At 49.4% G+C, this 22,628-nt stretch overlaps 1 protein-coding gene across 1 annotated transcript in view; it reads right to left on the bottom strand.

Annotated features, from left to right (window-relative positions):
* Positions 1–14,341: 14,341 nt before the first annotated feature.
* The window catches only part of LOC134352467 (uncharacterized), a 192,867-nt gene continuing 184,580 nt past the window's right edge, over positions 14,342–22,628 (bottom strand). Inside the window, exons 16-18 of the mRNA XM_063059744.1 lie at positions 19,508–20,177; positions 18,441–18,545; positions 14,342–15,135 (exon numbers count right to left, since the gene is read on the bottom strand). Coding sequence (XP_062915814.1) covers positions 14,494–15,135; positions 18,441–18,545; positions 19,508–20,177 — 1,417 coding nt within the window. The 3' untranslated portion in view covers positions 14,342–14,493. The remainder of the gene's footprint in view (positions 15,136–18,440; positions 18,546–19,507; positions 20,178–22,628) is intronic.

Below are 22,628 nucleotides of genomic sequence, written 5' to 3'. Positions count from 1 at the left end.
AGGAGAAAAGGCCAAGTTCACTCAACCTATTCTCATAAGGCATGCTCCCCAATCCAGGCAACATCCTTGTAAATCTCCTCTGCACCCTTTCTATGGTTTCCACATCCTTCCAGCAGTGAGGCAGCCAGAACTGAGCACAGTACTCCAAGTGGGGTCTGACCAGGGTCCTATATAGATGTAACATTACCTCTTGGCTCTTGAACTCAATCCCACAATTGATGAAGGCCAATGCACCGTATGCCTTCTTAACCACAGAGTCAACCTGCGCGGCTGCTTTGAGTGTCCTATGGACTCGGATCCCTCTGACCCTCCACACTGCCAAGAGTCTTACCATTAATACTATATTCTGCCATCATATTTGACCAACCAAAATGAACCACCTCACATTTTTCTGGGTTGAACTCCATCTGCCACTTCTCAGACCAGTTTTGCATCCTGTCAATGTCCCGCTGTAACCTCTGACAGCCCTCCACAGTATCCACAACATCCCCAACCTTTGTGTCATCAGCAAATTTACTAACCCATCCCTCCACTTCCTCATCCAGGTCATTTATAAAAATCATGAAGAGTGGGTGGTCCCAGAACAGATCCCTGAGGTCACCGACCTCCATGCAGAATATGACCTGTCTACAACTACTTTTTGCCTCCTGTGGGCAAGCCAGTTCTGGATCCACAAAACAATATCCCTTTGGATCCCATGTCTCCTTACTTTCTCAATAAGACTTGCATAGGGTACCTTGTCAAATGCCTTGCTAAAATCCATATGCGCTACATCTATGACTCTACCTTCATCAATGTGTTTTGTCATATCCTCAAAAAATTCAATCAGGCTCATAAAGCATGACCTGCCTTTGACAAAGCCATGCTGACTATTCCTAATCATATTACGCCTCTCCAAATGTTCATTAGTCCTGCTTCTCAGGATCTTTTCCATCAACTTACCAACCACTGAAATAAGACTCACTGATCTATAATTTCCTGGGATATCTCTACTCCATTTCTTGAATAAGGGAAAATATCCACAACCCTCCAATCCTCCAGAACCTCTCCATTGATGATGCAAAGATCATCGCCAGAGGCTCAACAATCTCCTCCCTCGCCTCCCACAGTAGCCCTGGGTACATCCCGACCAGTCCCAGTGATTTATCCAACTTTATGCTTTCCAAAAGCTCCAGCACATCCTCTTTCTTAAAATCTATATTCTCAAGCTTTTCAGGCCACTGTATGTCATGCCTATAATCGCCAAGATCCTTTTCCATAGTGAATACTGAAGCAAAGTATTCATTAAGTACCTCTGCTATCTCCTCCGGTTCCATACATACTTTCCCACTGTCACACTTTATTGGTCCTATTCTCTCATATCTTATCCTCTTGCTCTTCACAGACTAGTAGAATGCCTTGGGGTTTTCCTTAATCCTGTCCGCCAAGGCCTTTCCATGGCCCCTTCTGGCTCTCCTAATTTCATTCTTAAGCTCCTTCCTGCTAGCCTTATAATCTTCTAGATCTCTATCATTACCAAGTTTTTTGAACCTTTCGTAAGCTCTTCTTTCCTTCTTGACTGGATTTACAACAGCCTTTGTACACCATGGTTCCTGTACCCTACCATCCTTTCCTTGTCTCATTGGAACATACCTATGCAGAACTCTACGCAAATATCCCCTGAACATTTGTCACATTTCTGCCGTACATTTCCCTGAGAACATCTGTTCCCAATTTATGCTTCCAAGTTCCTGCCTGCTAGCCTCATATTTCCCCTTACTCCAATTAAACGCTTTCCTAACTTGTTTGTTCCTATCCCTCTCCAATGCTATGGTAAAGGAGATAGAATTGTGATCACTATCTCCAAAATGGTCTCCCACTGAGAGATCTGACACCTGTCCAGGTTCATTTCCCAATATCAGATCAAGTACAACCTCTCCTCTTCTGGGCTTATCTACATGTTGTGCCAAGAAGCCTTCCTGAACACAAATTCCACCCCATCTAAACCCCTTGCTCTAGGGAGATGCCAATCGATATTTGGGAAATTAAAATCTCCCACCATGACACCCTGTTATTATTACACCTTTCCAGAATCTGCCTCCCTACCTGCTCCTCGATGTCCCTGTTACTATTGGGTGGTCTATAAAAAACACACAGTAGAGTTATTGACTCCTTCCAATTCCTAACTTCCACCCACAGAGACTCAGTAGACAATTTCCTCCTTTTCCTCCTTCCTCCTTTTGTGCAGCCGTGACACTATCTCTGATCAACAGTGGCACGTCCCCCACTTCTTTTGCCGCTTCCCTGTCCTTTCTGAAACATCTAAAGCCTGGCACTCTGAGTAACCATTCCTGCCCCTGAACCATTCACGTCTCTGTGATGGCCACAACATCATAGCTCCAAGTACTGATCCACGCTCTATGCTCATCCGCTTTGTTCATAATACTCCTTGCATTAAAATAGACACATCCCAAACCATCGGTCTGAGCGCATCCCTTCTCTGTCATATGCCTATCTTTCCTCTCATGCTGTCTGAAAACTTTCTCTATTTGTGAGCCAACTGCCCCTTCCTCCATCTCTTCAGTTTGGTTCCCATCCCCAGCAATTCTAGTTTAAACTGAAATTAATGTACTTTAAGGCCTCCAATACTGCCTCCCTGCTAGTCTGTACAGTATGTGGTTTAAGACACACACCCCGATGCCCTTAACATACATAATCTTCTCCACAGAAAACTGAAGAGAAATATTCTTTCAAAATCTCACCATTTTATTTGGTCCCAGACACAGACTGTCAGGCTGATCTTCAAGGGACCTATTCTCTCCCTAGCCACCCTTTCACTCTTAAATTACCTGTAGAATCTCTTCGCATTTTGCCTCATCTCGCCAGCCAAATTCCTCCCAAATCCACTTTTTGCCCTCCAAACTTGTAATCATCAAGAGATTCCTTCGCATCGGTCAGTGTTTGCTAAACCTGTTGGCCGTGCCCTTCATCCTAACATGAACGTGAGAGCCCTGAAGTCTGAAGTCTTTTAAAGGCCTCCCCTTGGGCAGATTCTCATTTCCATCCCAGTTATTCTGCAATGAAAAGCTTTGTCTTCATTCCAGAATCTCAGGATGAGGCTTTTCATTCTAGAATAACTGGTAAGTCCTCTTCCTTCAATGAGAAGGGCTTCCCTTCCTCCACTGCCTTCACCCATATCTCTTCCATTTCGCATGTCTGCCCTCACCCCATCCTCCTGCTGCCACAGCAGGGATAGGGTTCCTCTTGTCCTCACCTACCCTGCCATCTCCAACGGGATTCCACTACCAAGCATCACCCATCCTTCCCTCCCCATCACTTTCCACAGGGATCACTCCCTATGCGACTCCCTTGTCCACTTGTCCTTCCCCACTGATCTCCCTCCCAGCACTGATCCTTAACGGCGGAACCTGCCCCCACACCTCCTCCCTCACTACCAATCAGGACCCTAAACAGTCCTTCTAGATGAGGCAACGCTTCACCTGTAAGTCTGTTGTGGTCATCTACTGTATCTGGTGCTCCCGGTGTGGCCTCCTGCGTATTGCTGAGATCCAATGTAGATTGGGAGACCACTTTGCCGAGCATTTACGCTCCATCTGACAGAAAACGTGGTATTTCCCTGTGGCCACCCGTTTTATTCTACTTACCATCCCCATTCTGACAATTCAGTCCATGGCTTCCTCTACTGCCACAATGAGGCCACACTCAGGTTGGAGGAGCAACACCTTATATTCCATCTGAGTAGGCTCCAACCTGATGGCACGAACATCTATTTCTCAAACTTCCAGTAATTAACCTCCCACCTCTCCTTCACCGTTCCCCATTCTTGTTACTCTCTTCTTACCTGCCCATCCCCTCTTCCCTTTCTTCCATGGTGTTCTGTCCTTTCCTATCAGATTTCCCCCTCTCTCCAGCTCTTTATCTCCTTCACCAATTAATGTCCCAGCCCTTTACTTCACCCCTCCCCATCTCCCAGTTTCACCAATCACCTGCCACCTTGTACTCTCCACCCATCCCCAACTTCTTACTCTAATTTCTCTCCTTCCTTTCCAGTCCTGATGAAGGGTTTCAGCCCAAAATGTTGACTCTTTTCTCCTTTTTATTGATGCTGTGTGACCTGCTGACTTTCTCCATCATTTTATGGGTTCCTTTGGATTTCCAGCATCTGCAGATTTTCCTGTGTTTAAGAGTAAATTTCCCCTCTTGCTTCTAAGTTCCAGGCTGACTGAACTTAGAAGCAAGTTCTGACTTGGTCTGACTGGATGATCTCCCAAAAATATCTTAAGCACTGTTGTTATGTCCTCTTTTATCAAGAAGGCAGATCCCTCTCCTCTCTTACCTGCAGCTCTGTCACACCTGTAGCGTCTGTATCCTGGGACACTGAGCTGCCAGTCCTGTCCATCCTTCTGCCATGTTTCTGTTATGGCTGTGATATCCCAGTCGCCAGAGCCAATCCACAACCTGACTTCAACCTTACTTGCAAGCCTCTTATATTGAAATACAAACAGTTTAAAGCAATGGTCTTTCCTCTGCCTCTACTGCACTCCTGTCCGTACAGATAACAAAGTTTCATCTCAGCGGCTACAACATTAACCCCCAATTTGTCAACGGCCTCTCGACTACTCAGGACCCCACACACTTGCCACTTTAAACTCTACTAGCAGCTCTAGAAGATCCCCCAGCCACTGGTTCCTTTAGTTCAACAACCTGTCTCTCCTGTACAGATAATAAACACAAGAGATGCAGCAGATGCTGGAAATCCAGAACAACACATACAGAAAGCTGGAGGCAATCAGGCAGCATCCATGGAAAAGGATAAACAGTCAATGTTTCAGGCCGAGACCCCACATCGTGATTTTGGACTTCATCTCGGCCCAAAATGTCAACTGCTTATTGATTTCCACAGACGCTGCCTCATCTGCTGAGTACCTCCAGCATTTTGTAAATATTTCAGCCAAAACTTACAACACCTGAGTTTCTGCAATAGCTACTACTAGTTATAAGACTATTGAAAGGACCTCTTGTATAAGGTGGACCTCTCACTTCACAATCTACCTTGTCATGGCTTTGCACCTCTCACAACACGCTGGAGGAACTCAGCAGATCGGGCAGCATCCGTGGAAAAGATCAGTCAACGTTTCGGGCCGGAACCCTTCGTCAGGACTGTAGAGGGAGGGGGCAGAGGCCCTATAAAGAAGATGGGGGGAGGGTGGGAAGGAGAAGGCTGGTAGGTTCCAGGTGAAAAACTAGTAAGGGGCAAGATAAAGGGGTGGGTGAGGGGAAGCAGGGAGGTGATAGGCAGGAAAGGTGAAGAAGGAATAGGGGAAAACACAATGGGTAGTAGAAGGAGGTGGAACCATGAGGGAGGTGATAGGCAGCTGGGGGAGGGGGCAGAGTGACATAGGGATAGGGGAAGGGAGGGGGAGGGAATTACCAGAAGTTGGAGAATTCTATGTTCATACCAAGGGGCTGGAGACTACCCAGACGGTATATGAGGTGTTGCTCCTCCAACCTGAGTTTAGCCTCATCATGGCAGTAGAGGAGGCCATGTATGGACATATCTGAATGGGAGTGGGAAGCAGAGTTGAAGTGGGTGGCTACTGGGAGATCCTGTCTGTTGTGGCGGACGGAGTGGAGGTGCTCGACGAAGCAGTCCCCCAATCTGCGTCGGGTTTCACCGATGTAGAGGAGGCCGCACCGGGAGCACCGGATGCAATAGATGACCCCAACAGACTCACAAGTGAAGAGTTGCCTCACCTGGAAGTACTGTTTGGGGCCCTGAATGTTGGCAAGAGAGGAGGTGTAGGGACAGGTGTAGCACTTGCGCCGGGTGAGAGATCCCTGGGGAGGGACGTGTGGATCAGGGAGTCATAGAGGGACCGATCCCTGCGGAAATACCTTTGCACCTTGTTGTCTGCCTGCACTGTACCTTCCGAGCAACTACATCCTGCAGTCTATTTTGGATCGCTTCCTCCACGATTCCATGGTCCATTTGTCCCTCCCGGCACTTATCCCTGTAAGTGACCTAAGTGCTTCACGAACCCATACACCTGCTCCATTCAGGGCCTCCAAACAGGTGAGGCAGTTCTTCAGCTGTGTCCGGCGCTCCCGATGCGGTCTCCTCTCCATTGGTGAGACCCGTCATAAACTGGGAGACCACTTCGTTGAGCACCGCCACAAGCGGGACTTCCCGGCGGCTAAACATTTTAATTCGCACTCCCGTTCTGTTCCAACGTGTCGGCCATGGCCTCCTCTTGCACCAAGATAAGGCCACTCTCAGCTGGTGAGGAGCAACACCGGGTAGCCTCCAACCTGATGGTATGGATATCAATCTCTCCTTCTGTTGAACAAATTCACTCCCACTGGCCTTTCACTTCTTCTCACCTGCCTATTTCTTTCCCCTGTTCCCCTCCTCCTCCCTGCTCTTCTATTGTCCTCCTGACAGATTCTTTGTTCTCCAGCCCTTGACCTTTCCCATCCACCTGGCTTCAACTATCACCTTCCAGCCAGCCTCTTTCCCCTCGACCAACGCTTTATTCTGGCATCTTCCCCCTTCTTTCTAACTCCTGAAGACGAATCTCGGCCCGAAACATCAGCTGTTTATTCGTTTCCATAGATGCTATCTGGTCTGCAGAGGGCTTCCAGCATTTACTGTTTTGCTTACAACAGACAAGTCCTTGAGGCTTGGTAATGGACTGCGAGTGGTTAGGGGTGTTAGGATCCGTGCTGCCACCCCCGGCCATGTTGCAGCTCGCACGGATTCTCTTCCCCGGCCGTCCGCTGCACCTCGGGCCCAAGATCCAGACCTCGGACTTGAATTAACCCCACCCCAGAAGCTCAGCTCCCTGTGCAAGGACACGTGCTTGTGACATTCCTCCTGTTGCACGCCTGCGCTCTCCACTCGCTCAGCATTGACTGAGCTCTTTCTCAAATGCAATGAATCTCAAAGATCGGCCGCCATGCAATCTAATCAAAATATTGCTTTTAAATAGCGTCATCCTTGGCTTCATGTGTTCCGAAAGTCACTGTAATACTGGCATCGCAGTTGCCTGTAGAGGCATGGAAAGCTCCCAAGATCTCTCATCCTTTATATTTCTGAGATATAAACAATGTCCCTAAGTAATCTCATCAGGAAATGCAGGCAGTGATTGTACTTTCTTATAGATTTGTGCAGATGTCATCTAAAACTTTGACAAAGATCTATAGATGCACAGAGGAGAGTATCCTGACCGGTTGTATGGGGGCCTGGTCTGGAGACACCAATGCCCAGCAATGACAACGTGGTGGATGCAGCCCAGCCCATCACAGGGAAAGCCCGCCCCACCACTGAGCACACCTACATAGAGCACAAGAAAGCAGCATCCACCATCCAGGCCACGCTCTCTTCTCACAGCCGCCATCAGAAAGGAAATACAGGCACCTTAGAGTGGAGAGCACCAATTTCAGGAACAGTTATTACCCTACAACTATCAGGCTCCCGAACCAGCGAGGATAACTTCACTTCCCACAACACTGAGCTGATTTCACAACCTATTGACTCACTTTCAAGGACTCTGCAATTCATGCTCTCAGTATAATTTATCTTTTTTTTTTGTTTTTGCATTTGTGCAACTTGTTGTCTTTTGCATTTTGGTTGTTTGTTTGTTTATTTATTAAAATACGGCATGAAATGGGCCCTTCTGGTCCTTTGAGCTGTGCCACCCAGCAACCAGCTGAGTCACGGGACTATTGACAATGACCACTTCACCATGCGGTACGTCTTTGGACTGTGGGAGGAAACCGGAGCACCCGGAGGAAACCCACGTGGTCACGGGGAGAACGTACAAACTCCTTACAGGCAGCAGTGAGAATTGAACCCGGGTCGCTGACATTGTAAACCATTGTGCTAACCGCTACACTAGTTTTCACTGATTCTATCGTGTTTCTTTGTGAATGCCCAGTAGAAAATGAATCACAAGATAGTACCTATACATACTTTGATCATAAATTTACTTTGAACAATTTCAGGTTTCAAATTCACTGATGGCCCTCAGCTCTCCCTCTCCAACATCTCCAGTGTACCCCTCTGAACCAGATCTGTCATACTGTTTAGTAAAACCCTTATGTTTTCTGGGAGTGAAGGTTGGGTTTGGTCTCCTCCGCAAGTTCAGATCACTGATTTCCATTCCTTGGGGTTGCCTGAAGCTTCACAGCCACAATATTGTGTCTGGCAAGGCACGAGGCTTTATCTGCACCTACATTTCACATCTGTAACTTCACCTGACTACCATCCACCCAGTTTGCCTTCTTCTACAAACCATATCTATGTCTCTCTTTTCTCCAGACATTTTATTCCAGTCCCTCCTGGACAGGTACAAATGTGTGTCTATCCGAGTGCTGTCACCAGTAGAGTAAATGGCCTAAGACGTGTTCACACCTTTCCCCCTCCCAACTCCAGAGCCTGTTGCCCCATCATGGGTCCACTCTACTGAAAGACCATTTTAAAATTCCCAGTGTTCTTTGTCCAGCTCTGCCGTGGATGGTCCCAAGCCCAACTGTGAACTGTGCTAGCAACCCCATCCCATTGAAAACCCAGAGCTACAGAAATGCCAAGAGAAGGTCCAAAGACCTCATTCCCTTGGAGAGGAAAGGTCTTCAAAATGGGCTACAGTTGGGGACAACTTGGAAAGCTGGTCCAGGTCAGAGGACCCTGGCAAGCTGCTGTTGTGCGGTCTGTGCCCCACTTAGTAAGCTGTTCTTTGTCTGCAACCCTTTCTTCACCAGCACCCTACCCCCAGTACTTCTGCATCTTCCCTAACCCAATGGAGAAAAAATCAATAGGTATTTCTTTGGGCATTGAAGCCTATAGGCATTTCCGGGTGAGGAAACAAAGTGGAACAAAGGTCAAAGTTCACCTATGCCCCGTTAGAGCAGGCACAAAGGAGCCAAGTACACGGTGAAGTTTATTGTCATGCAACTGTATACACGTATGCCACTAAACAAAGCAACATTCCTCTGCACCGAGGTGCACAACTCAGTACATACAACCCACACGCAACACCTAAAGTAACACTACCACAAATAAGCAAGGAAATAATACAATCTATTTCAGAGGATTAACATTCATTTCAATTGAAATAGATTGACTGTTTCTATTTCTGATGTGAATCTCTGTGCTCTTCTAGTTTAGCATATGCGTCATTTTAGTCCTTCTACCAAGCCCCAGGTTTCCCTTCCTCAGTTCCGTGTCTTCGATTCTTCTGGTATCTCTACCTCTCTCTTTCCCCACCCCCCACACTGTTGCTTTTTCAAACCATTAGCCAAGTTTCCATCAATTATCCTGATCCCCCTAATTCGTTAGATTTAGAGACTGTCAACTTTTGTTTAATGGTTTAAATGATTTAATAACATTAAATCGAAGATGCTATGTAAATACATGAAATTTTGAAAAATAATCAAATGCTGGAAATATAAAATAAAAAGAGAAAATGTTAGAAATGCTTATGGAAACACTCAGCAAATCAGGCCACATCTGTGGAAACAGAAATGGTCAACGCTACAGGTACAGAAGCCTGAAGGCACACACTCAGCGATTCAGGAACAGCTTCTTCCCCTCTGCCATCCCTAAATGCACATTGAAGCTTTGGACTTTTTTTAATATACAGTATTTCTGTTTTTGCACGTTTTTTAAATCTATTCAATATACGTAATCGATTTACTTGTTTATTTATTATTACATTTTATTTTATTTATTTGTTTTTCTCTCTGCTAGAATATGTATTGTATTGAACTCCTGCTGCTAAGTTAATAAACTTCATGTCACATGCTGGAGGTAATATGAGGGGGCAAAAGTTTAGGGGTAACATGAGGGGGAACTTCTTTACTCAGAGAGTGGTAGCTGTGTGGAACGAGCTTCCAGCAGAAGTGGTTGAGGCAGGTTCGATGTTGTCATTTAAAGTTAAATTGGGTAGATATATGGACAGGAAAGGAATGGATGGTTATGGGCTGAGTGCAGGTCGGTGGGACTCGGTGAGAGTAAGAGTTCGGCACGGACTAGAAGGGTCGAGATGGCCTGTTTCCGTGCTGTAATTGTTATATGTTATATGATTCTGATTCTGACTGAAGAGCCTTCCTGTCAGTGGACTATACATTCCTTACACTACATAATCCGACCACTCACGGGTGTTTTACTAATGAATCCAACATCGTCACACTTGGACATTTTCCCTGGAGTGAACGCACTGCTGTCTCTGCAGGCTGGAAGACCGAGTGAACCTCTTCCCGCACTCGGAGCAGTGAACGTCCTCTCCTCCGTGTGAACGCTATGGCATTTCACGGGTTCAGTAAAATGTCTCCCACAATCGCAACGTGGGACTGCGTTCTTTGCTGTGGGGGAGCGTGTGTTGATGAGGAGGTTCATCAATGAGATCCTAACCGGTCACAAAAGTCCGTCCCCACCCTGATGGAGACGCCAGAAGCTGATAACGGGTAGAATGCGTACGGAGCACCGGCGTGAGTGTAGGGTTCATTGGTCACGGGTGTAACTGGGCAGCGTGCGCTCGTTGGACCCGTTATCCAACTGTGTCTTTAAAATAAGAAATGAATTCTAGCAGTCCGTGTTCAGCCGGCGTTTTGAATTTACATTTAGCAATGCACGGGTTTCCACACCCCTCTGTCCTATCACCAAAGACGTGCGAGTCAGCAGATTAATTGGCAGCTTCGTGTAGGTGGCTGCTGTTATTGTAAGGAGTGTGGGGAGAAGAGTTTGTAAGGAACAAAGTTGCACAACGACAATCCCATCCCTCGACTAATTTTATCTATAACCTATTATCCCAAAATTCGACCTCTCACTGAGGGCTATTTATAGCGAACTGGGAGTCAATTAACAATTTGATTGTGGGATGAACTCTTGTTTTTCGGTCTCAGTCCTAAATCCTTGGATTTAGATATTAGGAGTTTCGTGGTGTCTAGACAGCCCACACTCACACCAGTCTATCCAGATACGGTCTAACGGCTGGGGAAGATTGCGATCCAGGTTACTTCTTTATGCACAAGTCAGCCCTCTAGGAAAATGACCCAAACCACACGTATGCCCGGTACCGAGCAGGCGGACCTCCGTTGAGGCGATGGGTACAGAGTGAGTGGAGTAAGGGACAGGACTATGGACTGTCACAGTATGGTTGGTTACATCACAGTTTACCCCCAGTCGGGTGGGGAAGTTCCTAAGAGCCTGAAACACACAGCCAAATGCACATGGGCACATTACGATCTTTTACACCCCCCCCCACACACACACCCCCACCCTCAACCCACATCACACTCCTCGTTCCTGCAACATGGACAGGGCGAATTCTAGACCACAGAGGTTTCGAGGTAATGAAGGCCGCCATAGAAATAATCCCACTGCCACGCCTCAAACCACCCCAGTGGGTAAAAATTGAAAAGGTTTCCATATGGGAAACGGGACAATGAATTCTTACCCCCCCCCCAAAAAAAAAACAAATAGCAGCAGGAGTACGTGTAGGCCAAACTAGCCAGAAATTGTTTGGAATATTTGGCGATGGAACTCATTGCTTTGTGGCCAAGTCTGCGGACAAACAGATAGTTGGAGGGACAGGTAGTATTGAGGAAGCAGGGAGTCTGCAGAAGGACTTAGACAGGTTAGAAAAATGGACAAAGAAGTGACAGATGGGATATAGGATTGGGAAGTGCATGGTCATGTACTTTCACAGAAGGAATAAAAGCTTAGACTTTTTCTATAATAATTGTTTTATAAGTGGGGAGAACAGTCAGAAATTACAGCCGCAAAGGGACTTGGGCGTCCTTGTGCAGGATTCCTTCTAAGCTGAGTTGCGGTAAGGAGGGCAAATGTAATTTTAGTATTCACTTTGAGAGGGCTAAAATGTAAGGGCAAGGATGTAGACCACACTTGGGAGTATTGTGAGCAATTTTGAGCCCCTTATCCAATAGATAATGTGCTGACGTCGGAGGTGATCTAGACTCTAGAGGAACTTCACAAAAATTATCTTGGGAATGAAAAGATATGAGATACATTTGATGGCTCCGGATCTGTACTCACTGGAATTCAGAAAAACGAGGGCTGATCTGATGGAAACCTATGGAGTATTGAGAAGGCGAGATAGAGTGAACGTGGAGTTGTGCTTCCTGTAGTGGAGGAGTCTAGGACTGGAGGACACAGCCTCAGAATAGAGGGACATTCACTTAGAACAGATAAGGAAGAATTTCTTTAGAGACGGGGGGGGGGGTGCTGAATGTGCTCTGGGCAGCTGTGGATGCCAAATCATTGTACACATTTAAAGTGGAGCTTGAAAGGTTATGGTTGATGACAGTAAGAGCATCAAAGGTTATGGAGAGAAGGTAGAATGGGGTTGAAAGGGACAACAGATCACCTATGAGGGAATGGCAGAGCAGACCCAATGGCCCAAATGCCCGAATTCTGCTGTTATCTCTTATGGGCTTATATTGATAACTTACCTGCTGCAGGGTACAACTCCCCACAACTGTCAATTCCCTGATCATTCAAAATAATTACGTTTCTTCATTAAATATCCCAAATAATCTAGACTCCACTGCCCTCCAGAACTGAGAATCCCAAAGAGTCACCACCCTCTGTAAGAAGTTCCTGCAGACCTAAATGGCCGCCCCCTAATCTTATAACAGTCGTATGTTTGAAATTTTCCCTCAGGTAACTCAACATCTACCCTCTCTGCCCTCACCCCCACCAGAATGGGAAATGCGAACTAATCCCCAAATTACAGCAGCCTGAAAGACACTTTTCGATTCCAACACCGTATTCTGCATATTTACTAGTCATCTATCTGTGCCTACATGCTTCCCCATACTGTGTGTTATCTTGTTCATCAACTATATGTGGCAGATTGTCAAATAACCCTTACAAATCTAAATGCAATTCATTTACAAATTCCCATCTGTCATCTCAGCTCGTTACAGCCTTGAAAATCTCCAGAAAATTTGTCAAATATGATTTATATTTCATACCATGTTCACTGAGTTTGACTGCAATAAAGTACTCTTACATTCCACAATCTACAGACTCACTTTCAAGGACTTTACAATTAATATTCTCAGTATTATTTATTTAGTGTTTTTTTTACACAATTTGGCTTCTTTTGCACATTGGTTGTCAGTCTTTATGTATAGTTTTCATAAATTCTATTGCACCTCTTTATTTTACCATAAATGCCTGCAAGAAAATAAATCTCAAGGTAGTAAATAGTGACATGTATGTACGATGATAATAAATTTACTTCAACTTTGATCTCGAAAATAGTTATTTCTTCCTTGATTATGGACCGCAGCACTATGCCAATATTAAATATTCAGTGTCCACTTTATTAGGTGCACATGCTCGTTAATGCAAATATTTAATCAGCTCAACTCAATGCATAAGAAGCATGCAGACATGGTCAAGAAGGTCAGTTATTCAGATCAAACATCAAAATGGGGGAAGAAATGCGATCTAAGTGACTTTGATTGTGGAATGATTGTTGGTGCCAGATGGGGTGGTCTGATTATCTAACAAACTGCCGATCTCCTGGGATTTTTATGCAAAACAGTCTCCAGAGTTTACAGAGAATGGTGCAAAAAACAAGAAACATCGAGTGAGCAGCAGTTCTGTGGGCAAAACATCCTGTTCTGGGGTCAGAGAAAAGTAGCTAGACTGGTTCAAGTTGACAAAAAGGAGCTGGAAACTGAAATGACCATGCGTTACAACCGTGGTGTGCAGGAGAGCGTCTCGGAATGCACACCACGATGAACCCCGAACTGAATGGGCTACAATAGTGGCAGACCACAAACATATACTCGGTGGCCGCTTTATCAGGTACAGGAGATACTTAATTATAATCTTCCCTGATTAAAGACTGCAGTACCATACCCACAATATATGTTAAGCTAAATATCCATGGTCACCCAACTTTTCTTAGCCTCACTTTTTTTAGTTTTCTGATCTGCTGAAACTCAACCATTAGAAGCAGACGCTTCCTTCAACCACTGGCCTCCTGTCTCAAAGTGCAAAACAGCTGTAACGACCCACTCTTGACCAAATATTATTCAGTCCATTTCAAATTTACCATTCACCCAACACAAATTCCCACTTGCAGGGAAAAAAAGAGATTCTGGACCTGTACGATGCAGGAATATTTCACCACTCTGTTCCTGAAAGGTCTGGCTCAACAGTCCTGAACTCAGCAGCAGAATAGTTAACCCCTTCCCACCCTACCTTTTATCTTCAATATTCGAAGAACTTCAAAGAAATTGTCTGCACAATATCTAAAATATAAAGTGTATAACCCCCACCATTAAATGGACAACATTTTGGGTGTTAAAGTTGGAGGCGATTTATTCGGCATCAGTCAGGAATACTAAACTCCAGCCGTGGGCTGTAAACAGCATCAGAATGAATGCAGACGGTGAGTATGGTCCAACCCTGGACACGATTATTGGGTGCAACACCAGCAGAGCGAGCTCCTGCAGTCACTTGTGGACTCGCTGGTGTTTGCGCAGACCACCCGAGTGAGAGAAGCCCTTCCCGCATCGGAAGCAGATGAACGGCCTCTCCCCGGTGTGAATGCGACGGTGCATCATCAGGCTGTCCGACCGAGTGAACGCCTTCCCGCACAGCGAGCAAGTGAAGGGCTTCTCGCCGGTGTGGACGCGCTGGTGGATGAGCAGGTTGGACGACTGGGTGAAGCCCTTCCCGCACACGGAGCAGGTGAACGGCCGCTCCCCGGAGTGAACCCGCCGGTGCTCCTGCAGGTGGGACAGCTGCTTGAATCCCTTGCCGCACACAGAACAGATGTAAGGCCTCTCGTCGGTGTGGCTGCGGCGATGAGCTTCCAGGTGGGATGGGTAAAGGAATCTCTTCCCACAGTCCTCACACTTCCACGGCTTCTCCCGGGTGTGGCTGCGCTGGTACCGGAGCAGCCCGCACGTTCGGCTGAAGTCCGGCCCGCACTCGGAGCCCATGAACCGCTGGTCCGCGCGCTGAATGGAGCTCTCCACTTCCATATCCAAAGGCCACTGGTGTTCAGATCCTGACGCATCCAGCAACTCCGGCAAGTCAGGAGGGGCCGTTTGGTCTGAGCCTCCGGTCTGCGAGTCCTCCATTACCAACACCTGTGAAATTAGTTTCAAACCAGCATGAGAGAAAAGTAACCGGCAAGAAAGGCAGGTTGGGAAAACTGTGCAGAATTGTGACCCGCGTCAGTGATCCGGACTAGTGGATCATAAACCCACTTTACATTTTATTCTGCAGATGCTGGAAATCCAGAGTGACACAGAAAAAGTGCTGGAGGAACTCAGGAGACCAGGCAGCATCTATGCAGAGGGATAAAGTCGACATTTCAGGCCGAGACTGTTCATCAGGATGGGAGAGGAAGCGGGAGAAAGCCAGAATGAGAAGTCGGAGAGGGGAAGGAGTACAAGCTGGCGGGTGATGGGTGAAACCAGGTGAGGGGGAGGGTCTGTAGGGGAGGGAGGGGGATTGTCTGTAGGTGAGGGAGGGGGAGGGTCTGTTGGTGAGGGAGGGGGAGTGTCTGTTGGTGAGGGAGGGGGAATGTCTGTTGGTGAGGGAGGGGGAATGTCTGTAGGTGTGGTAGGGGGAGGGTCTGTAGGGGAGGGAGGGGGATTGTCTGTTGGTGAAGGAGGGGGAGTGTCTATTGGTGAGGGAGGGGGAGTGTCTGTAGGTGTGGTAGGGGGAGGGTATGTAGGTGTGGTAGGGGGAGGGTATGTAGGTGAGAGGGAGGGGATTGTCTGTAGATGACGGAGCGGATTGTCTGTAGATGACAGAGCGGATTGTCTGTAGGTGAGGGAGAGGGAGTGTCTGTTGGTGAGGGAGGGGGATTGTCTGTAGGTGTGGTAGGGGGAGGGTCTGTAGGTGAGAGGGAGGGGATTGTAGGTGAGAGGGAGGGGATTGTCTGTAGAAGACGGAGCGGATTGTCTGTAGGTGAAGGGGGAGTGTCTGTTGGTGAGGGAGGGGGAGGGGAAGGGTCTGTAGGAAGGGGAGGGGAGGGGAAGGGTCTGTAGGAGGGGGAGGAGTGTAGGTGAGGGGGAGGGTGTGTAGGTGAGGGGAGGGTGTGTAGGTGAGGGGGAGGGTGTGTAGGAGGGGGAGGGTCTGTAGGAGGGGGAGGGGGAGGGTCTGTTGGTGAGGGAGGGGGAGGGGTCTGTATCTGTAGGGGGAGGGGAAGGGTGTGTAGGGGAGGGGAAGGGTGTGTAGGTGAGGGAGGGGAAGGGTGTGTAGGTGAGGGAGGGGTGGTGTGTAGGTGAGGGAGGGGGAGGGTCTGCAGGTGAGGGGGAGGGAGGGTCTGTAGGTGAGGGGGGAGTGTCTGTTGGTGAGAGAGGGGAGGGGGAGGGTGCGTAGGTGAGGGGGAGGGTCTGTAGGTAGGGGGAGGGTCTGTAGTTGGGGGAGGGTCTGTAGGTGAGGGGGAGGGTCTGTAGGTGAGGGGGAGGGTCTGTAGGTGAGGGAGGGGAAGGGTCTGTAGGTGAGGGAGGGGAGGATGTGTAGGTGTGGGGGAGGGTGTGTAGGTGAGGGGGAAGGTGTGTAGGTGAGGGGGAAGGTGTGTAGGTGTGGGAGGGTGTGTAGGTGAGGGGGGAGGGTCTTTAGGTGAGGGGGAGGGTCTGTAGGAGAGGGAGGGGGAGAGTCTGCAGGTGAGGGAGCGGGAGGGTCTGCAGGTGAGGGGGGAGTATCTGTAGGTGAGGGGGGAGTGTCTGTTGGTGAGGTAGGGGGAGTGTCTGTTGGTGAGGGAGGGGGAGTGTCTGTTGGTGAGGGAGGGGGAGGGGGGAGTATCTGTAAGAAGGGGAGGGGGAGTATATGTAGGGGGAGAGGAAGAGTCTGTAGGTGAGGGAGGGGAAGGGTCTGTAGGTGAGGGAGGGGAAGGGTGTGTAGGTGAGGGAGGGGAAGGGTGTGTAGGTGAGGGGGAGGGTGCGTAGGTGAGGGAGGGTCTGTAGGAGGGGGAGGGGGAGGGTCTGTAGGTGAGGGGGGAGGGTCTGTAGGTGAGGGAGGGGAAGGGTCTGTGGGTGAGGGAGCGGAGGATGTGTAGGTGAGGGAGGAGAGGATGTGTAGGTGAGGGAGGGGAGGATGTGTAGGTGAGGGAGGGGAGGATGTGTAGGTGAGGGGGGAAGGGTCTGTTGGTGAGGGAGGGGGAGTGTCTGTTGGTGAGGGAGGGGGAGTGTCTGTTGGTGAGGGAGGGGGAGGGGGGAGTATCTGTAGGGGGGAGGGGAAGGGTCTGTAGGAGGGGGAGGGGAAGGGTCTGTAGGTGAGGTTGGGGAGGGTCGGTAAGTCTGGGAGGGGGAGGGTGTGTAGGTCGGTAGGAAGGGGAGGGTCTGTAGGTGAGGTCGGGGAGGGTGTGTAGGTCTGGGAGGGGGAGGGTCTGTAGGTCTGTAGGAGGGGGAGGGTCTGTAGGTGAGGTTGGGGAGGGTCTGTAGGTGAGGGGGGAGGGTGTGTAGGTCTGTAGGTGAGGTCGGGGAGGGTGTGTAGGTCTGTAGGAGGGGGAGGGTCTAGGTGAGGTCGGGGAGGGTGTGTAGGTCTGGGAGGGGGAGGGGCTGTAGGTCTGTAGGAGGGGGAGGGTCTGTAGGTGAGGTCGGGGAGGGTGTGTAGGTCTGGGAGGGGGAGGGTCTGTAGGTCTGTAGGAGGGGGAGGGTCTAGGTGAGGTCGGGGAGGGTCTGTAGGTCTGGGAGGGGGAGGGTCTGTAGGTGGGGGATGATCTGTAGGTGAGGTTGGGGAGGGTCTGTAGGTGAGGGGGGAGGGTGTGTAGGTCTGGGAGGGGGAGGGTCTGTAGGTCTGTAGGAGGGGGAGGATCTGTAGGTGAGGGGGGAGGGTGTGTAGGTCTGGGAGGGGGAGAGTCTGTAGATCTGTAGGAGGGGGAGGTGGTACTGAGAAGCTGGAAGGGAAGGGGCTGAAGGAGCCCAACAGGAGAGGAGAGCGGACCACAGGGGAAAGGAATGGATGAGGGGCACCAGTGGGAGGCTATCGGCAGGTAATTTGAAGATAAAAGTTAAGAGGAGAGCCAGAATGTGGATGAAAGAGAGAAGGGGGAGGGTGAGAGTTTTCCAGGTTAGAGAAATCAACGTTCATGGAATATGGGGGGGAGGTCGCTCCTCCAACGTGAGAGTGGGCTCACTGTGGCTGTGGAGGCGGCCATGGACTGACACGCCAGGATGGGAATTAAAACGTTTGGCCAGCAGGAAGTTCTGCTTTAGCAGGTGCTCGATGAGGTGGTCCCCCAATATAGGAAGGGCCTCACCAACGTAGAATCTCTACGCGTGTTAACGTGGCAGGAAGACGACGCTTTACTCAAAGTCCCCATTCTAACGCCGAAGAGCCCGGTGTGTGTTTCATTACCTGCAGTTCCGAAATGGAAGTCGCTATCTCAGCGGGGTGACCGGTGGCCTCCATAAGCATGACAGTCGTCGTCCTACGTGACCCTCCGCTCACTCATTCTGCTCGTTTCCTCCTCCTTCCCGCGGCGGCGAGCGCCATCTCTTGGCGAAGTTCCCTCCCGGGACGCCTCCTCTTCAGTTGCCAATCCCTGGAACGTGGCAGTTCACCCCATCAGAAGCAGAAAGAAGCCCCCGTCTAGACACTTGCTCCCGCTCCCTATGGAGTCTGGGTTACCCCAATTAAAAACGTCCACAACCTACCCCTCAACCCCAGTACCCTATTGCAGGGGAGATAAAGACACATAATTCAACTCTGTCAGGCCAGGCAATCTCCTAACCTGACAGCCTTGGTTCCTGGTTCCCTCCACCTCTGGACATCAGTAGGTTGAGGTTGCATTGTCCTTGGTTGTTCTGGTGCTGACACAGGACATTAGAGAGCTTCCCTGAGCCTGGACTCTCTGAAATCCACAGGCTGCTGCCGGTGAAAGGTTATCCACCCGAAAGGTAAACTGTTTCCTCTCTCCACAGGTGCTGACTGACCAGCGCGATATTTCTTTTTGTTTCTGTTACACCCACCCAAGTTGGTCTCTGATCTCCAGAACAAACGGCAGCCTCGGCTTCTGCTAATGGTGTCACTGCCATTTGATCATTGCAAACACGATACCTCACCCTCCCTAGCCCGCCCCACCCCCCGAGAGGCGTGAACAAGAACACCCACTTACCTACCTCTTCCTACACCCCCCCCCCCGCCCTCCAGGTCAGCCATCCCCCTCCCAATGGTCCCTTCTGCCCCCACCCTGGACTTACACCTTTCCCAGGATGTGTGCTGCAATAGCAGGATGTCCCTTTAGAACAGAAATGGGGAGGGATTTGTTTAGTGGTTAATCTGTGGAATTCATCACCACCGACGGCTACGGAGCCCAAGTCATTGATATAATAGGTTTCTGATTAGTCAGGGCATCGAAGGTTATGGGAAGAAGGCAGGAGGAGCGGCAGTAAACTTGGGCCGCATCGCCTAACTTTGCTCCGTATGTCCTTGCTGCAGCCTGGGGTAGGGGAAGGAAGAGGGAGACGATCCCGTCAGGCTGGACGTTCAGTCGGATTACAGCACCGTCAGCCCGCAGCCCCAGCCGAATCGAGGGACGGCTCCCGCCCACCCATCCAGTGGAAAAAGACGTTTCCACAAATCTCCGCCGTAAGCAGAGGCGTTCCTCCCTTCCTGGGCCGTGATCCCGTCCCCCCTCCGCCGTCCCTCGCACCCTCTGCTCCCATAACCTCGCGGTTTGACTCCAGCTTCAGCTGGGGCTCCGAGTTTACCCGCCATGCGGCCGGTCCCGGGAATCGTTCGCCCCTCAGTAACTGGGGCCCGGACTGGCTTCCGAGCACCGGGAGTACGGGTCGCCTCGGCCGCCGGCTCATCAGCACCTGGGCGGCAGCGCGCCGGCCATCGTCCGGCAAAGCGAACGGGACCCGGGCTTAAGCGGAACCCGCTCCGGTTAGGGATTAACACCGGACTCGGTAACAAGTGACCCCGAGGCGGCCGGGCCTCAGACCCCGCAGCCACGGTACCCCATTCCTCCGGCTGGTGGGACCAGCGACGGCGCCGAGTTAACTGAGGGGACGTTCCCGGGGAAACAGGTTTATTGTCGCGGCCCCGCACCAACCGCTCGGCCTCTCGACGCGGCCGCGTCTCTCCGCTCCCGGAGCTGGAGCCCAGCGTTCCCAGCCTGCACTGCGGCCACGCCGGCCGCAACCGTCCATTGCAGCAGATCGGCCGCTTTCTCGGACGGGGGATTTGTGGGTAACCAGGCTGCCATTCCTCTGGGATTAGCGCCTGCTCAAACTTCCGCTAATGCCCTCATACCCCATCCGTTATTTATTTATTTATATATATACACACACATTCTTTTTCTCTCTCTCCTTTTTCTCCCTCTGTCCCTCTCACTATCCACCCTGACTTCCCCCCTCCCCCTTTCTTTCTCCCTAGGTCTCCTGGCCCATGATCCTCTCATATCCCTTTTGCCAATCAACTGTCCAGCTCTTGGCTCCATCCCTCCCGCTCCTGTCTTCTCCTATCATTTCGGATCTCCCCCTCCCCCTCCCCCTCTCAAATCTCTTACTAGCTCTTCCTTCAGTTAGTCCTGACGAACGGTCCCGGCCCGAAACGTCGACTGTACCTCTTCCTAGAGATGCTGCCTGGCCTGCAGCAACTTTTATGTGTGTTACTTGAAATTCCAGCATCTGCAAATTTCCTCGTGTTAGATCCTGCTGTTAGTCACTGGTTGAAAATTTAGGTCTGGAATGGAGAGAGAAAAAAAACCAAGAATGCTGGAAAATAGGAATGAAACAGGATTTCTTTCCTGTTGCAAAGAATATGCGGAGTTGGGGGTTTGATGCCTCTGTTTTATTGTGACATCCTGTGGATTTGGACTGGTGACTAGACCTCACTGGAACTTTTAAAATTCATAAAGGGCTCAACAGGTTGCATGAAATGAGAATGTTTCCCCTGGCATGATATATTGGAATAAGTTAGGTCACAAGTTTTAGAATGGCAGGGAGGCGAATTCAATCTGAGATGAGGAGATATTTCTTCAATCAGAGGTTGTTGTAAAAACACCAATGATTCCCTAAATGGTCTTCAGGAAGACAGGATGTCACTCATTCTGTGCTTGGACATAGAGTGTGTGAGCTGGAGAAGATGACATACTTACGGTGACCCACTGTTATAAGTTCTTGTTCTAATAATTGTCTGTCACTGAGTTCAACACTCTGGCAATGCACGTCCTGATGCGGTGTTTCAACCAAAAACGTCAATAATTTCTTTCCTCCCTCTGCTGAGTTCCTATTTGTGGCTAGCAATACATGTATCCTTGCATACCTTTCATCCTACACCTATGAACTCTATTCTAATCTCATCCAACCTGAGGGGAAAAGGCCTGCAGGTATTCACCCCATTGACAAAGATAAAAATTGGCTTTATTTGCCATATATACAATGCCCAACAGCCCGAGATGTGTAAGTGTTGGCACGTCTTAGGCACCAACATAGCATGCCAGCTTTCTGACACTAACTCGTACATCGTTAGAATGTGGGAGGAACCCAGATCACCTGGAGGAAACACGTGGTCACGGATGGAGCTTGCAAACTCCTAACAGGCAGCAGTGGGAACTGAACCTGGGTTGCTGGTGCTGTAAAGCATTACACTGTCTGCTAAGCTACGCCTCATTGTTTTGTATACCTCTACAAGATCTCGCTTCATTCTCTTGCATCCTAACCAGAACTGGACCCGATACTCCAAATTAGGCCTCACTAACTTCTTATGCAATTTCAATATAACATCCCAACTGTTCTCAATGTTCTGATTTTAAGAATGTGCCAAAATCTCAAACCTTTCTGCCTATGATGCCACTTTCAAGGAACTGTGGATCTGAATGCCCAGATTTGACAGACCTACTGCACTCCTCAGTTCTCTACCAGTCACTTTGTAAACCATACCCTGCTTTCTCTCGCCAAACTGCATTCCTTCTGCCATTTTTCTAGCAGGTCCAGTGCAAGCTTTGAGAGACTTCCTCACTGTCCACTAGGCACCCAATCTTGGCGTCATCTTCAAATCTGCTATTCCAGTTTCCCATGTTCACTACCATCAAACCCTCAGAACCAACCAGTAAACTCCAAGACCTTGGCCTCAATACCTCCTTGTGCAGCTGGATCCTGGATTTCCTCACTTGTGGACCGCAGTCAGTTCAGATTGGTAACGTCTCCTCCACAATCTCCATCAGCCACCAAGGCTGAGTGCTTACCCCCTGTTCTACTCACTTTACACTTACGACTGGGTGGCTAGGCACAGCTCCAATGACATATTCAACTGCGCTGATCGTGGGCCAAATCAAAGGGGCTGATGAATCAGCATACGGAGGGAGATTGAAAATCAGGCTGATGGGTGTAATGACAACAACCTCTCACTCAATCTCAGCAAGACCAAAGAACTAGTTATAGACTTCAGGAGAGGCAAACCAGAGGTGCATGGGCCAGTCCTCATCGGAGGATCAGAGGCAGAAAGTGTTAGGGTTAGCAAAGGTAAAGCCCCCCCCCCCCCAAATCACTGAACACATCCACATGAAACGTTATCACTGGAAAGCAGCACCCATCATCAGGGGTCTCCACCACCCAGGCCATGCTCTCTTCTCGCTGCTGCCATCAGGCACAAGGTATAGGAGCCTCGGGACTCACAC

Source organism: Mobula hypostoma, chromosome 10, assembly GCF_963921235.1.
Source record: "Mobula hypostoma chromosome 10, sMobHyp1.1, whole genome shotgun sequence".
Taxonomy (NCBI): Eukaryota; Metazoa; Chordata; class Chondrichthyes; order Myliobatiformes; family Myliobatidae; genus Mobula; species Mobula hypostoma.
Note: the sequence above shows the minus strand (reverse complement) of the source record. Positions and strands in the feature narration are given on the sequence as shown.